This window comes from Neolamprologus multifasciatus, chromosome 5 (assembly GCF_963576455.1).
Source record: "Neolamprologus multifasciatus chromosome 5, fNeoMul1.2, whole genome shotgun sequence".
NCBI classification, from domain to species: Eukaryota; Metazoa; Chordata; class Actinopteri; order Cichliformes; family Cichlidae; genus Neolamprologus; species Neolamprologus multifasciatus.
The window spans coordinates 19,870,278-19,886,876 of NC_140443.1; the positions used below are offsets into that span (position 1 = coordinate 19,870,278).

At 39.6% G+C, this 16,599-nt stretch overlaps 2 protein-coding genes and 1 long non-coding RNA gene across 5 annotated transcripts; 2 read left to right on the forward strand and 1 right to left on the reverse strand.

Moving 5' to 3' along the window:
- Positions 1-1,348: 1,348 nt before the first annotated feature.
- On the forward strand, positions 1,349-10,697 carry twf2b (twinfilin actin-binding protein 2b). Its single transcript, XM_085160525.1, has 11 exons — positions 1,349-1,388; positions 2,175-2,252; positions 2,355-2,533; positions 3,671-3,766; positions 3,844-3,948; positions 4,031-4,045; positions 4,145-4,186; positions 4,306-4,431; positions 4,615-4,765; positions 6,582-6,703; positions 6,800-10,697. The coding sequence occupies exons 1-11, from the start codon at positions 1,364-1,366 to the stop codon at positions 6,965-6,967; spliced, it is 1,107 nt and encodes a 368-aa protein (XP_085016651.1). The 5' UTR covers positions 1,349-1,363; the 3' UTR covers positions 6,968-10,697.
- On the reverse strand, positions 3,154-7,274 carry LOC146518479 (uncharacterized). Its single transcript, XR_014874224.1, has 3 exons — positions 7,159-7,274; positions 6,792-6,941; positions 3,154-3,913 (listed from the first exon to the last, which is right to left on the reverse strand). It is a non-coding gene; the product is annotated as an uncharacterized LOC146518479 (long non-coding RNA).
- A 1,980-nt stretch (positions 10,698-12,677) lies between the features above and the next one.
- Positions 12,678-16,139, forward strand: cishb (cytokine inducible SH2-containing protein b). 3 transcript variants are annotated; one of them, XM_085160516.1, is made up of 4 exons: positions 12,700-12,769; positions 12,954-13,001; positions 13,564-13,720; positions 13,821-16,139. In XM_085160516.1, the coding sequence occupies exons 3-4, from the start codon at positions 13,582-13,584 to the stop codon at positions 14,324-14,326; spliced, it is 645 nt and encodes a 214-aa protein (XP_085016642.1). In that variant the 5' UTR covers positions 12,700-12,769; positions 12,954-13,001; positions 13,564-13,581; the 3' UTR covers positions 14,327-16,139. The 3 variants fall into 3 exon arrangements, with proteins under 3 accessions (XP_085016644.1, XP_085016642.1, XP_085016643.1); XM_085160518.1 differs by lacking the exon at positions 12,954-13,001 and having other exon boundaries at positions 12,678-12,769; XM_085160517.1 differs by lacking the exons at positions 12,700-12,769; positions 12,954-13,001 and adding an exon at positions 13,120-13,212 and having other exon boundaries at positions 13,253-13,720.
- Positions 16,140-16,599: the final 460 nt, after the last annotated feature.

The following is a 16,599-nucleotide window of genomic DNA, read 5'->3' on the forward strand; positions in this document are numbered from 1 at the left end:
TAATAATTTTGGATGTTATTAATCCCACACTGGGGAAACTCAGCCACATGAGGGACAGGAAGAAAAAGAGATTTAGAGACATATTCGAAAAATAAAACAAAAAAAAAGAAAAATTGTGTACAAAAAAGGCAAAATTATATAAGACATACAAATGTTATTATATACAGTAAAATACACAGAGATTTTTATGAGTACATAAAGTGCAGTGGGAGAAGAGACACAAACAGATATTTGTGTTGTTACTTCATTATTCTGTGAGAGAAATGCACTCAGCTTTTTTATGTTTTTATAAGTGGGTCATTTTTTTTGTGCACATTAAGTGTGTCTTTCCAAAGTCGAGGAGGGTGGGGGGGGGGGGGGGTGCTGTGTTAAATAATGTATAGATGCTTGGGTTCTGTACTCACCACTGAGTGAATAATGGATGATCCCATCACAGGTAACCTCACAGGTACACACTTATATTTCTCTCACTCACCTCTGTGCATGTGTGTGTGTGTGTGTGTGTGTGTGTGTGTGTGTGTGTGTGTGTGTGTGTGTTACTTTGGAGAGCTTGTTAGTTCCTACATCCTTTTGTTCAGACCATTCAGGGACACTTAATGTTTGGATCTCTTCAGTTTACACCTCAAGATACTTCAGTCTTCTCATCAGAAACCTCATATTCTCGTGTTTTAACACTTAAGGTTGCTTTATGTAGCTGCCCTATTCTCCCTGTTCACCCTTTCATTGGTTTTTGGAGCTAACCTTGCAGATCAAAGGCACAAAATATACTGTGAACACCTGAGGCCCCCACCCTCTAAATTCTTAGTCCAGGAAACAATGTTGAAGTGTTGCGGTCAGATTCTTGCTTGGTGTCACATTTCTGTGACCAGGTGGCTGGAATTTGAGATCATGCGTCTGCTGCAGCTGATCAGCCACTCTTTGATCGAGTTATCAGTTGCCATTACATGTGGCAGCATCTGAAAATGTGGCACTGACCCCCGACGTCATGTGTGGTGGGTTTCTGCAGAGCCCTCCCGCAGGGTACAGTACAGGACAGTATGTGACCTGTGAGACACTCCCCCGCCGAGACTATTAAAGTTGTGGTCATCGATACGCAAAGAGTTTTAGATCAGTGGTGAGGGTGGCATATCCCCTGACAGGCACGTTATTACTCATCAGCCACAGTTCCGCAGATTGTATTTCAAGTGTTAGGAAGCTCCTGAGTCACCCTCAAGGCGTTTATGTCACTGGTGCGCGTGGGTCCCTCTGTCTGCCATCAGCTCAGCCTACCTGCTGAGCAAGAAGAGCGAGGACACACTGTGACCTGGACCTGGTCCTTGTTGGATGAGAGGAGTGTGAAGCGGTGAAAACTTACTGCCAAAAGATGTCTCACCAAACTGGAATTATTGGTAAGTTGTTTATTTTTTTAAATGTAAACTGTGCATTTAAGTTTTATCCCAGTTGTCCCTGAGCTCAGTTTGAAAAGCTTTTTAAATGCTTTTTTATTAACAGACTCTGAGCTACACTGCTGCTAATAACACATCTTCACATCTTCTGATGTTTTTCTGCAAAAAAAATTAAAGATTGTTCCCAAGTGATTGCTTAGCTTCTTTAGGCTAATTTATCCTGTGTTATTATAAAAGTATGTGCTAACATTTTTAATCTGTTCTTAGTCATTTAAACTTCTCTTCACCTTTGTGATGTCAGTGCTAACAATGTTTAGCACATTCAGGCTCTTATAGTTGAATCTCATGCATACATTGCTTTTTATGTGTGTTATGGCTTTTGGTAATCGGAGCATGAAGGTGGGCAGGCTGACGGAAGCGAACCTCTCTCACCTTTCTCACCTGATCTTGCATCATTAATGAGAGCGCTGTGTTTGGTAACCATGGCAAGAGAGAAGGAAAGTACATAACAAACAATCAAAGTTTGAGTTTTCTGTGATGATGCTCTGTCCTTAGGCTTTTCAAATTGGGGGATTTATCAACGATGGTCGATCAGATCCTTCAGTGATTCTTGGGGGGCACATGTTTGCTCTCTGAGTCACTGCAGGTGATGGTGTGACCATCTGGCAGTGGATCAAATCTTTTCCCTGAAGTAGAGTTTCAGGTTGTTACTTGGTCAGCTCTGTCTCACTGGCTTTCAACCACCCATCCTCAGTTTTGACTTGTCTGCCTTATATCTGGTTACTTAAGCAACATCTGAGCTGAAAGATTTTTTGGCCCGAGCGAGGGGAGGTGCCATCAGAATCCTGAAGATTATTATCAGAAACGGTAAAAATTGAATATTTGTGGCATTTTACAGTATTTTGATATAAGTGAGCTTTCATTAAACATCTCCAAATCTTGACTTTGTTCACTTTTTTCTCTCTGCAGAGGAATTGGTGCTACATTCATACAAAGAACCAGCCCGGAGCTGGGACAAGGATTATGACCAGTTCCTGCTTCCTCTGCTCACGCCTCTGGAGCCTTGCTACATCCTCTACCGCCTGGACTCCAAGAACGCGCAGGGTTATGAGTGGATCTTCATCGCATGGTCACCTGACCAATCACCAGTATGTGTGCAGCACATTTAAAAAACCATCACTGTAGACTGACATAAAAGTAGGACAGTGTCCTGTGGAAGAATCAAAATAACTTCATGTTTAATGGCAAAAATGTCTTAATATTAGTTTAAGTTGAGGCTAAAGTCAGTTTATGTTTATTGTTAGTGAACACACATTGAAAATAGATTTTTTTTAATATAATTTAAGATCAGTAACATATCTGATGTGTTGTTGCCTTCTCCAAAAATATTAGAATCAGAGATATTATGTTTTTTAGTTTGTTTTTACATTTTGTTTTCAATTCTGTTTTATTTAAGGTAGTTAACAGCAATTTATTTCTTAAAAAGGAAAAAAACAGCTCAGAGATCATCTAAAAAGTAAGAGAAAGGCTGTCTGATTTTATTCTATTTTTAGAGAATTTTATTCTCTTTTTAGAGAATAAAATCAAAAAATTATTACTTTTTACTTAAAAATATATATACAAATAATTATCTTTAGATTTTATTTACATTTACAGTTTCTGATTTAATGTGATTGTGAGCCAACATCTTAAACTCAAATTTAAATTGAGCACAGAAAGACTTTGTAGCAAATTCATGCAAAAACTTTTTTTAATTTCTAAAAATTAATCATAATAAAAATAATAATAAAATGCTAATAAAATTATCAAATAAAAATAATATGATAATAATAATAAAAATCATGTATTATTCCTAAACAAATTACACTATAATTAGTTCAGTAAGAAAAAGAGCTGAAAACAGAAAACAAATCACACATGCTAGTGCAGGACCTCTCCCCCACATTAACTCTGATCAAATCAATACAATGGAAAAGAGTTTGATTGCTCAAGTTGCCCTTGCTAGTGAATAAGAAACTATTTTTTCTAACAATGTAACTAGAACTTGTTAGAAACAATTATAATATCATTTTATTATTATTATTGCGTGACAATAAAAATGACACCGTTTAGTAATAGATTTCTTTTTTCTTTTTCTTTAATTACAAATTGTAATCAAACTCTGTTATACAGGCTGTTTTTCCCCACTCACAAATACTTTATTTTTGAAAAGAACCACTGCTACAAAAAACCAGTAAAACTGTGTGAAGGTTTTTTGTCGCTGTGTCTGTCCTGGTGTTCTCCAGGTGAGGCAGAAGATGGTGTATGCAGCGACTCGTGCCACACTGAAGAAAGAGTTTGGAGGAGGTCACATCAAAGACGAAGTATTTGGGACAGTGGAGGTCAGTATGGTCCTTCCTGCATAATAACTGATGGCCTGCCACTCACAACCAAGCCATTGGTGTCTCTGTGTTTCTAGGAAGACGTGTGTTTCCAGGGATACATTCGCCACAGGTCCTCCTGCTCCTCCCCAGCTCCTCTCACAGCAGCTGAGCAGGAGTTACAACGAATTAAAATCACAGAGGTACAGACAGGCTGTCAAAGCTATATGACTCTTATAGGTACGTGAGTTATCTGTGCTCATCCTGTGTGTGTTTTCCTTGCAGGATAAAGTTGTGTGGGTACGTTGATTTTGTTTTCATTATGATAAAAGAATTCAAGTATGTTTATGTTAAAACTTTATTGTATAGTGATTTCAATACTGTTTCTTCTGTCTGCAGGATGAACGCAGACGAATTGGGACTCCGACAGCAAGAGCAAGGGTTTGTGAAGTCTTTGGCATAGACATAGATTTTTTTTTTTTTGTTTGTTTTTTTGACTGATTTAGTTGCATTTCATGTGAGGAAGAAGCAGTGCAAATATGTTTTTCCCTCCCCTGAAGGTAACAATGGAGTTTGGCTTGGACAAACGGGCACAGACTCTTCAGGGTCTTGCATTTCCTTTACAAGAAGAGGCCAAACGAGCTCTGCAGCAACTCAAACATAAACGCATCAACTACATCCAGCTGGTGAGCCCCCGTAGAAAATATTTATAGCTCATTAAACAGTGAATATTTACATGTATACAGTAAAAAGTATACAACATATATTTGATAACAACATCTAAGGGTGTGTTTTTGCCAGTGAAATTAACTCCACGTGACTTGACCCCTCAAAAGTAATTACATTTGCTTGCGTATGTTGTGTTGCAGAGGCTGGATGTAGACAGAGAGACCATCGAGCTGGTTCACACTAAACCTACAGAAATCCACGAACTTCCCTACAGGATTCCCACAGATTCACCTAGATACCACTTTTTCATCTTCAAACATTCCCATCAGGGCCAGCAGGAGGAAGCTCTGGGTCAGTAAAAACTCACTGAGTTCCTCACGCACTGTCTGTGACTTGTAAAGCACTAATTTGGTGCTATAAAAGTGAAGGGCAATGAAAGTATCTTACAGAGTTCACACATATTGTTTTAACTATCATCACCTCCACTTTTTTCAGGATGTTAGTCTCTCCTAACTTCTTCTAATTCTTGTTGAGTGACACCATGTGGTTTGCTGACCACAAGTTAAACTGTACATAAAGACTGGCTTTAGCTATTGTAAAATCATCATCTGGTTTGGGGACCATTATTTTGAAGCTTTGAGGTCATCCAGGTGAATTTCTTTTAGCTAACACTAGCAAGTTTAGTTAGGCCTCAGTCACACAGGTCTAGAGACTGGTCAGTAACCCCACTGGCAAACTCCAGGAGGCTGGGGTAAAATGCGTACTCTCCGACAGGTTGGTTGCTGAGTGGTTGCTGAGTGGTTGCTGAGTGGTTGCTGAGTGGTTACTGGGTAAAACTGGTCGCAAAGTGGATGCTACACCAAAAATTGGTCCCCCATAGTTTGCATGAAAGATGCCAACTCATCTACAACCACTACCTATATGCCAGATATTGATTGATTGATTGATTGATTGATTGATTGATTGATTTTAAACACGAAAATAAAAATTACAAAAATAATTAACAAGTGTGCACAATACACATATAAAAAAGGGCACTGAATTGCCATCAACAACACTGCACCACTCAGTTCATTCACTTCACAAATAAGTGTTTTTATAGATACTGACAAATCACATTTGCTGTGTAATGTGAACTCTGCAGTGTCCTCAGGTCTGTGGGGGATTTTATCATCTTTCACCTCGTTGTTTGGTTCTGTTGTTTATGTTCTCTGCTTTCACTGGCCTGATTTCAAGTAACAGGCAGCTGTGGAGAAGCTCTGATAAAGCCAGCACCAATAAGCAGACACAAACAGTTAGAATTATGAACATTGATGACTGAGCTACAGATATAGCAGCTATTTCTGTCAGCGGCTGGGCCAAAAAACTAAAAAGATTTGAGTGTTAACTTGGACTTGACTAGTCCAGTCTCCATAACAGCTGCAAATGAATGCCTGTTTTGTTCCAGTACACGTGTAAATGAATTACCATTGACAGTGACAGACGAGATATAAGCTTGTGTGTCTCCTTTTCATGCGAAACCTATTTAAAAACATTGTTTGTTTTATATAATCAGCTGCCGAGCTGTTAATCTAGTTTGAACCTTTTGTACAAGCGATTTTTATACTGAACAAATGAGCTGGAATTATTCAGTTAGATACTCTGAAAAGCAGTGTGGGGTTAGCCTCATGTGTGCTTAATTATAGGATGTTCCAGTCGGATCTACAATATGTAACGTTTGCAGCTATCTAGGCCTGTGTCTCTTTTTATTTAAGACCCACTATGGTCTTGCACATTTTCATGTCATGAATGATGCTGACAAATGAGGAAATCAGAGTTTGCACAAGAAGTATCATTTATCAAGGATAATTTTTTTGAGTAACTTTTTTCTACTCTTGGACCTGTATGAAACCATCAAAAGCCAATCACAATTAAGTCAGCCTTAAAGAGACAGGAGCTTAACCTTGTTTCAGATAGTAGATATTCCACAAGTCCCAGTGTACGAACAATAAGAATGACTTTGAACTGAGAATTGCACTTCTCTAGTTACTCTAGTAGTAGTAGTAGTACTCTAGCAGTAAAAATATGAGCACAGTACGTCATCTATAACAGAAAGTAGTGAAGTAGCTAGTGAAGCTGATTGTGTGAGGCAGAAAATATCAACAGATCAGCTTCATCTTTGTTTCAGTGTTTATATACTCGATGCCTGGGTACACCTGTAGCATCAAGGAGCGGATGTTATACTCCAGCTGTAAGAACAGGCTACTGGACGAGGTGGAGAGAGACTACCAGCTGGAAGTCACTAAAAAGGTACAGCTCTCCCACAGAGACGGTGACAAATAATCTGTAGTACCACTGTCACTGTGTAAACTGTCTAATGACTGCCTACTCTCCATACCTGCTTAGATGGAGATAGACAGTGGTGATGGTCTGACAGAAGACTTCCTGTATGAGGAGGTGCACCCCATGGAGCACACTTTAAAGCAGGCATTTGTCAAGCCCCGTGGCCCGGGAGGGAAAAGGGGCAACAAACGCCTCATCAAGGGTGCTGGAGAAAACGGGGAAGAAAATTAGACATTACACACATTTGCATAACACAAGCACACAACACGATATCTAAGAATTGACTTGTTATTTGATTTGAATTTATTCATGTCTAGTTTCTTAATCTAATCATTTTTTAAAGGGGATGCATCATCATCATGAAACTGTAAATTCTTGTTAAAAGTCATTTTAAATCATGCAGCAGACATTATAAAACTTACATTCCATTGTAGGTTTTCAATGTGCAGCCTCCTCTCTGTGTAAAGCTCTAAAAATAGACAATAGCAACATACAATAACATGTAAAAGTCTTGGGCCACACGTCATTTCTTTAGATTTTGGTTGGAAGGAGTCAAGCTTTCTGCAGGTCTTTTATAGTTTTTTTTCTCTCAACACTGAATGCTTTTTCAGTTATTTTGCGTCCAGTCCTTGACCATTTTCAGGAGATTTTTTTTACTTATTTGTTAAGACTCTTAACACTGACCTATGAATCATTTGAATCATTCAAATATATAATTTAAAAAACGTAAGGAGTAAAACAGTTTTGTTTTACAACAACAAAGAACTGATTTCTTTAGTTCAAATCTATGAAAGACATGCTTAATAGGCATAAAGCAACCTGATTCTCAAATAGCTTTTAGCCAAAATCTTGGCTAATCTCAACATGGTGTGCAGTGTGTCTGTAAAAACGCTGATAAAGCGGAACAAGTGGAGGATAAATGTGGCTTAAAAACTTCTTTAAAACTATCAACAGCAGATGAACAGTCTCTGAAATTCATGTCTTGAAGAAGTGGGAAAAAATCCAACAAAGACCTGAAACATGACCTGAGAAATGCATCTGGCCCTTCAGCTAACCTTTCTACTGTTCACTAAAACCTCATCACAAATGCTCTCAATGGAGGGATGGGCATCAAGAAAGGATTCTTAAGGAAGGGACACAGGGAGAAAAGGCTGACATATGCCACATTACACAAGAACTGGACAAAAATCAGTGACAACAGGTCTAATGGAGTGATGAATGTAAGTGTAATATTTTGTTCAAATCATTGATACGTAGTAATGAATAGCATTATGTTTCTTGTTATTGGACATGCACAGTGGATCACTGCCAGTCAAGGATTGGCCTCTCCAGAGCCCAGATCTGATAATTATTAAAGCAGTGTGTGATAATGTTGACAGAGAACAGAACAAAAGGCAGCCAACAAAGAAAAAAGCCGAATGTCCTCCCGAACTATTTCCGAATACTACTTAAAGAAAATACAGAAAAAAAAGAAAAATACTAGAATTTAGACTGTGCTGAAGAATTTGGAAATTGGTCACATAAATTATTGACTTTCAACCTCATTATAATCATACAGACATTGTTTTTGCCTTATATACCGGGGCGATCGTGGCTCAAGAGATGGGAGTTCACCTTGTAATCGATTCAATTCAATTCAATGTTATTTATATAGCGCCAAATCACAACAAAAGTTGCCTCAAGGCGCTTCATAGATACAGAGAAAAACCCAACAATCATATGACCCCCTATGAGCAAGCACTTTGGCGACAGTGGGAAGGAAAAACTCCCTTTTAACAGGAAGAAACCTCCGGCAGAACCAGGCTCAGGGAGGGGCGGGGCCATCTGCTGCGACCGGTTGGGGTGAGAGAAGGAAGACAGGATAAAAGACATGCTGTGGAAGAGAGACAGAGGTTAATAACAGATATGATTCAATGCAGAGAGGTGTATTAACACATAGTGAGTAATCGGAAGGTTGCCGGTTCGAGCCCCGGCTTGGACAGTCTCGGTTGTTGTATCCTTGGGCAAGACACTTCACCCGTTGCCTACTGGTGGTGGTCAGAGGGCCCGGTGGCGCCAGTGTCCGGCCTCGCCTTGCCAGCACCAGTGTGTGAATGTGTGCGTGAATGGGTGGATGACTGGTTGTGTAAAGTGCTTTGGGGTCCTTAGGGACTAGTAAAGCGCTATACAAATACAGGCCATTTACCATTTATATACCCCATTTCCATGTATGATTGCACGTTTCAAATTTAGATACACCAATTTCCAAGCAAAATATAAAGAAAAGAGGGCTGGCTCGAGATTTTTACATAGTACTGTAACTGTTGGGGTTAGCCTCTCTGACATTGTTCATTTAACTTCAAAGTCTCAGCTGCTGCCGTCTTGTTTTGTAGAGTTTTAAAAAAAAATCTAGATGTGTCAGTCTGAGAGGATATTCCACACTCATCTGATCGACTAACTTGTCGATCACATGGTAACTACTCCCTACAGCATACTCTGCTTTATCGACTGTTTTACTCTGCATGTGACTATGAGCAACGTGTAGTTTCAAAGCTTACTGGAAACTAGCAATCAAGATCAAAATCTCATCAGTGGCTGCAGATCAAGAGAGCAGTGAGGTCATTTTCTCATTCGGCTTTCTGTCGCCCCCTGCTGACCATTAGAAACAGTGCAGACTATAATGAGCTGCCAGTTAAACCATATCTGTGTTGTTGCATACAGTATGAACTGAACTGCTCTGCTGGTCTCCAGAATAAAGCTGGGGCAGTTAAGGGTTAAAATTTTCTTTTTCTCATCACTCTTCTCCTGCCTTTTTCTTTCCATCTTTTTTGATCGCCTGACTAATAATTAGTTCAGCTCATCAAGATCTGTGGGGGAAGTTACATGAATTTCTTTGCTTCAGGGTGGAGTATCCTTTACAGTACACTACCCAGGCATGTGCTGTGCCCACAGTCCACGCTTTAGCAGACACAAATTCATCCACATTATTTACAGTTGCCTTCATCAGTGACCTGATTGAGCTCTGACTAGGATCAGATGAGGGCTGTTCTTTTACAATGGTTCTACAATAAAATGTTTTCTGTATTTTCTAGTGTGTGTGTCCTCATTTCTTTCCCTCTAATTGTGCACATGTGTTGGTGATAAAAGTCATGCAGGAAAGCAGCAGCAGGGGTCACAGTTCAGCAGCAGAGGTCAGCTGGTTGTATGTGTATGTGTGCAGCATGTGTGCATGTGTGTGTGGGTGTGTGCGTTGGTGTTTTCCGGGAATGCGCTCTACTCGGAAGCCTTCAGCTGTGCGTTCTGCTGCTTTTGTATCTCATGGGAAACTGAGTTGATTTGAGCTTGTTTTCTTGGAAAACTGGTTCAGAGCTGAATAGCAGCTTTCATGAGGTCATTATCTCTGCACATGGAAACTGTTGGGGTACATTAGGATGAACCTGTTTGAAGACATACTAATTTTAAGCACATTAGCTCATCTGCAAGAGGGAAGGCGCCACACCTAATTTTTTTCATGATAACATAACACATTTAGTAGGGGTGGGGGAAAAAATCGATACTGTGTAGTATCGTGATATTTTCTTTGCTAATAATGTATCGATACAGGGACAGCAGAAATCGATATTTTGTTACAAAAACCGTTTTTGTGGACTGGAACATGCTCTGACTTCAGAGCATCTTGGTCAGCTCCTTTTTCTGAGCAAGAATCCTATAATTCCTTCACTGTCCAAATGTGTTTAACTTTTTTTTGGCAGCAATAAACATGTTTTATTTTAATTAAGTTTAAAACTTCTTTATTTAATGTAAAATTATATTTTGTTTTAATTTACTTTCAAATTCTTCAGTTGCTGAATGGGCTGCATAGTTTTCATAAATTGCATAGTTCAGAATAGCTATAATTGTACCAGATGGTTGCATTCAGTTAAGTTGGACTAGACTGTAATACAAACCGTTCAGTTTGTCAACAATAAAACTGACTGAAATGAGAGAAAGACTGAGTGTGAGACTTTGATATTAGATAAAATGAATATTGATAAAGTTTACCTTTATGAACAGAATCTGAATATTGCAATAATATTGTATCGTGCGTTAAGTATTGTGATAATATTCTATCGAGGGATGTATGGTGATTCCCACCTCTAACATTTAGTACAGAAATAAAGAGCTGAAGAATTAAATATTAACATGCTGCAATGTTTGGACATAATCTTCACCGAGTGTCATACAATAAAATAATAACTACAGTCTGCACACTTAAAGTTGGTATTGCAAAATATCACAGTCTTGCGCAGAATAATTGTAAATAAACAATAATTCCTTCGCATGACAGCAGCACTTATCGACAGCAGCATGGTAAGCTGAACATAACCGGAAGCTTTCAAAATAAGAGGTTGACTTTGTCAATACACGCTTTAATGCAGCCAGTGTAGCGTACCAGTGACAGTGTTGGGAAGGTTACTTTTAAAATGTATTCCACTACAGATTACAGAATACATGCCCCAAAATGTATTTTGTAACGTATTCCGTTACGTTATTCAATGAGAGTAACGTATTCTGAATACTTTGGATTACTTAATATATTATCATGCTTTTTACAACTACATAAATGTATTGCTGTGTGATTTATTACTATTACTGGAGGTCCGCGGCTCCTAACCATAGTAAAGGGACCTCTGGCTAATACATCGATTCCGTGTTGGGCTCATAGCTGAAAAATAGCTTTACTTTGTTATCTGGGTCAACTTTGCTTGCCAGAGACAGAGAGAGGAGTTGAAAGGCTGCTCCTTATTGTTTCGGAGGAAAACACAAACACGGTGTACAGTCGAGTCTTAATAGCGCACTTACAACTGGGCTCGTCAGGCACTCTTCTTGGCTGCAGTGGTTATTATTATATTTACATGCTTCTAGCTCCCGTTTCTGCTGAATGACAACTGGTACTTTTCCACTCTCCTTTTTCTCCCTCCTCGTGCTCACAGACACATAACGGGTATGGCAGTCCATTCTCGCTGCAGCATGGACTACACTGCCCATGAGGCAACATTCTTTAGGCCTATGCCTGTAACACTCTGCCTATTAGCTTAGCACAACAACAACAACAACAAAAAGGCGCTCTCTCACCCAGGAAACACACAGTCGCAGAGAGAGAGCACCCTGTAACCATGGCAACCATAACGCTGCTGCCTGGAACAACAGAACATAGCTGTCAAACAAAAACCCAAACAGTCCTGACCCGCGACAATATGAAACAGGAAAATACCGCTGTGTAATCCATTTATTTTAACAAAGTAACTGTATTCTAAATACCACATTTTTAAACGGTAACTGTAATGGAACACAGTTACACTGACCAGTGATCTGTTGTAATAAAGGCTACCTTTAAAATAATTTTGTTACTATGTATTATATGATAAGTTCCACAGACTTTGTTTATTTGTCAACATTTTTATTATTTACAAAAAAAAATATTATTTATAATATTATAGGGTATGATCAAATTTATCAATTTTCCATTTAAAATCTACAACTTTATTTATAGTTATTATTATCATGGTACATATGGTGTTAAGTCTCAGACCAACCCTAACACTTATATAACTTGAAATTTAGAAATTCTAAGTCCATTTTGACTTACGGGCACAAAAGACAGATATACAAACAAATATGTGTTTTTCTAAATAAAGAAAAGAAAACGTCAGTGGCAGAAGCAAACTTCTATAGCTGTTATTCCTTAGCTTTTTTTAAATTTGCACCTGCAGTGTTAAAAGAGTAAAACTAATTATAACATTAAAAAAGAATCAAAACTAAAACTAAATCCTGCAAACGTGACAGCAAACAATGAGGCCATTTAACAGCGCCCAGCTCGTTGCGGTTCCGATGCCATTCATCACGTTTAGTTAAGAGTTTAGCGGGTCTTTTACATCTTATTTTGAAAGGTTTGGCGGAAGTTGTGCTTATTGACTGAGCCCGACGCCGAGGTTGCCAGCAGCGCGCGGCTCTTGAGTCCCTGCGGGCGTTGAAACGCAAAACCTTTCTTGGAAACAGATTCCGGGAACCTCGGTGAGTCCGGCTGAACCGAGCTGCTGTCTCCTCTGCGCCTCACTCAGTGAGGGGAGCGCTTCAGTCGCACATCCAGCGCTCAGCACGCTTATATATATTTGAATCATTTTGAAGGACTGAACCGCAAACTTTGGAGGACCATTTATTATTATTATATAAATAATATTATAAATATTCACCGCAGGGCTGTTTTTACACTGGTTTCAATCCTTATGGTTTTTCCTGATTTGAGGTAAGAACATTTCTAATATGATTTGGGTAATATGGGTATTTTATTGCGGTATGCATGATTCTTATGGCACTCTTTGTTACAAAGTAAGGTACAAAATAAGGTGAAGAGACGAGTTACTATGAACTGGCGCAGTATAAATAAAGCTGGATTCAGCGTAACTGAATTGGCACATTTACTTGAGTTGTGTGTGTGTGTGTGTGTGTGTGTGTGTGTGTGTGTGTGTGTGTGTGTGTGTGTGTGTGTAAATATAGATGGGTGTCTTTTTAAAGGTGCTCTTTAACCCTGTTTGTAACCTTAGCGGCAGGCTTCACTGTAAATAAGCACAACGTTTTTCTGACTGATCACTTTTCCCGTTGTCCTGATGGGAATGGTCACTTTCATGATTATAATGCTTCCATCAGTAGGGTGGTGGAGTGTCGACAGATCTCCAACCAGCTAACACTACGGGGAGATTTGGGACAGACATATTTGACATAAGCAACTCAATCCGCATTAATTAAGGGAATATAGTTCAGATGATCTCTTAGTTAACTTTCCTACATGGTCATCATCGTCTCCACAGGTGTTCTGTCAGTCAGCAATGGTTGTACAGGCGGTGACCATTTTCCATCATGAGGAACAAAGAAAGTCATCCTGCTCGGATCCTGCCCCTTCATCCTGGGACCCAGCAGATGACCTCCGCTGCATCACCACCACCTTCCAGTATCTGCAGACTTCTGGTATGCCAGCCACATTTAAACACTTCTAGTGTCAGTGTCCATGTGGCTATTAAAAAAAACAAAACAAAAACACTAATAACTGAACTGTCTTTTCCCCCAGGTTGGTACTGGGGTCCCATCTCAGCAAGTAAAGCTCGGGAAGCTCTCCTCACAAAGTCTGAAGGCACATTCCTGGTGCGGGACAGCAGCCATCCTCAGTACATGCTGGCTCTGTCAGTGAAGACTCGCTGTGGACCTACCAGCGTGCGTATAGAGTACAGCAAGGGCTGTTTCTGGCTGGACTCTGTCTCCCCTGGCCTGCCTCAGCTGCAGTCCTTCCCAGATGTTCTCAGCCTTGTACAGCACTACACCAGCTCAGGCCACGCAGCACAGGACCAGACATCTAGTGACATTCACCCCCAAATGGAACCTGACCCTTCCCAGCACGCAGCTAAAGAGAGCGGAGTACCCATGAAGCTGAAGCACCCGCTTCACAAACTGGAGGTTTTCCCTTCTTTGCAGCACCTGACACGCCTCACCATCAACAGGCACACTAACTGCCCCAACCAGCTGCCCCTCCCAAAGCCTCTGCTCTTCTACTTGCAGGACTATCCTTTCTCTATATAATACCTGCCCCTCAGCGACAGGACAGTCAGACTGGAATATGGTCACGTCGTTGAGCCGATACTGTGAATCGGGGACTCTTTGATATATTTATGTAGAATAAACCACTCTTGACCTCATTGCTCATGAATGAGCTTATTCTTACTGCACTGCTGCTGGTATTCTTCAATAAATATTCAATTATTTTTACATGCCAACCCCAGCTACTGTGAAAGTTGCAATGCCAATATGTGAGTTGTTTTCTTTCCTTCTTTTTTTTTGATAATGTGGCCCAGTGAGAAGAAAGCAGCTCCTAAACCAGCTGTTTCGAGTGTTCTTCAATAAGGCAGCCTCCACTTATAAATAATAAATCAGTGAAGAAAACATCTACTCTGTGCTTTGTTGCTCTAGCAGAGATGACAGTAACAATTTGGGGTTTTGTAACTTAAAAACAGTTTTTCTCCGTGATGGAGCCCAGTGGAAGAGATTAAAACTCCCAAATATACACAAACAGATGTGTAAACTGCAAAACGAGACAAAACAACATGTGAGACAAATAAAGGAACCATGCAGAGTCTGTACCCAGAGTTCTGCTGTCAATTCAGTGTTTGCATATAATGTGATGTGGACTTCTTTAGTGTTCACAATCCTGACAGAAATCTGATATCTTTCATTTCCAGAAAGGAAACATAAACGAATCAAATGCTCTTCAACGAATGCAAAAGTCAACAAAGAGGGACTGTTTGTAGCTTTTAGAAGAGGTGAATCTTATAAATACCATTTCTGAGAATTAAATCTCGGAAATGTTTGTTTTTCCAGCTGTTGTGTGTGTGTGTGTGTGTGTGTGTGTGTGTGTGTGTGTGTGTGTGTGTGTGTGTGTGTGTGTGTGTGTGTGTGTGTGTGTGTCTTTCCCTCCCTCCCCTCTTCTGAATTACTGGTCACTTGAGCACACAGATAAATGTGAGGTATTACTGTTTTCATGGAAGCGCATCTGAGCTCGTTTCCACGAGTTGGAACTGAGCAGCGCAGAAAAAGCCTCTTATCAGGATTAGAGTAAGCGCTGCGGTTATTAATACACTGCTGCACTGCCAGCTCACGCTCTGTTTGTGTGCCTTTCAGCTCCAACCTGCCGTCGAAAGGCTTAAATCATTTCTTAGGTCACAGTTAAATAATCGGGATAAGCAGAACAAAATCTCTATCGAGATCACATTGATATTTATCAGAATGAGGCTCTTTCATTGGGATTTACTGCAATATTAAATGAAGCCATGTGCCATTTAAGAGCTATATGCTGATACAGGAGGAGAGCTCAGGTTGAAGTAAATGTTGCAGCAGCTCAGTGTAGAAATACTCCATTACAATTTAAAATTCTATTTAAATAGTGACTAAAGTAAATTAACTTTAGTTTTTTTTAGATCAGACCATTAATACTCATGATACAGATAAGTCAGTCTACAGTAAATTCTTACTGGCAGCTGGATGTCAGTAAAGTTACTGTAAAAAGTGACAGTAAAAACTTTACTGTAAACACTTTTTACAGCAAAAAAAACCTTCTGTAAATGCTGTAATTGCATTTACAATAAAGTTGCTGTAATTTGATTTTACAGTAATTTTTCTGTAATTTCTATATGCAGTAAAATTACTGTCATTGAATAAAGGTCAGACTTCTACTATTTAATTTTTACAGTTTTATCTAGCTGCCATCATACATGCCAATACTGATAGATTGGTAATATCAATCAGTCGAGCTCGAAACGAAACCCCAAGGTTGCCCTATTGGAAAGTGAACTGCTTCCTCTGCTTTTGGCTCCTGCCTTTAGGGGTCGCCACAGTGGCTGGTGTGTGTGTGTGATCATTCTCTCTGTTCTTCCTACCTTGCATTTCCATATTCATTATGTTATGGAGTCCAATATATTCACTATCCCCCCCCCCCCCCCCCCCCTTGCACATGTCCAGAGTATCTCAGCCTTACCTCTAACTTTTTTCCAAAGTGTTCAATCTCAGCTGACCCTCTGATGTACTCCTTTCTGATATTGCTCATCCATAAATACATAAAAGAGGTAGAGGGGAAAATCCATGCAATATAAACTAATACACAGTTTTTATTTCACTCCCTCTAAACTTCATAGTATGAGTGTAACGTCCAACGACCTATGTTGGACATGCAATCTAGACATGCAAACATTAGCACATGCTACCTGGAAATATAAGCAGGTATAGAGCTCAGAAGCTCAGATATGGATAAATTTGATAATGCCCTTATCACCAAAATTATGTGTATTGGTAGGCCGATCAGT

Coding starts and splice junctions, on each gene's coding strand:
- twf2b (XM_085160525.1), top strand. CDS start 1,364: ATGTCTCACCAAACTGGAATTATTG. Junction 2,253..2,354: donor GAAGATTATTATCAGAAACG/GTAAAAATTGAA, acceptor TTCTCTCTGCAG/AGGAATTGGTGCTACATTCA. Junction 3,767..3,843: donor AAGTATTTGGGACAGTGGAG/GTCAGTATGGTC, acceptor CTGTGTTTCTAG/GAAGACGTGTGTTTCCAGGG.
- cishb (XM_085160518.1), top strand. CDS start 13,582: ATGGTTGTACAGGCGGTGACCATTTTCCATCATGAGGAACAAAGAAAG. Junction 13,721..13,820: donor CCAGTATCTGCAGACTTCTG/GTATGCCAGCCA, acceptor CTTTTCCCCCAG/GTTGGTACTGGGGTCCCATC.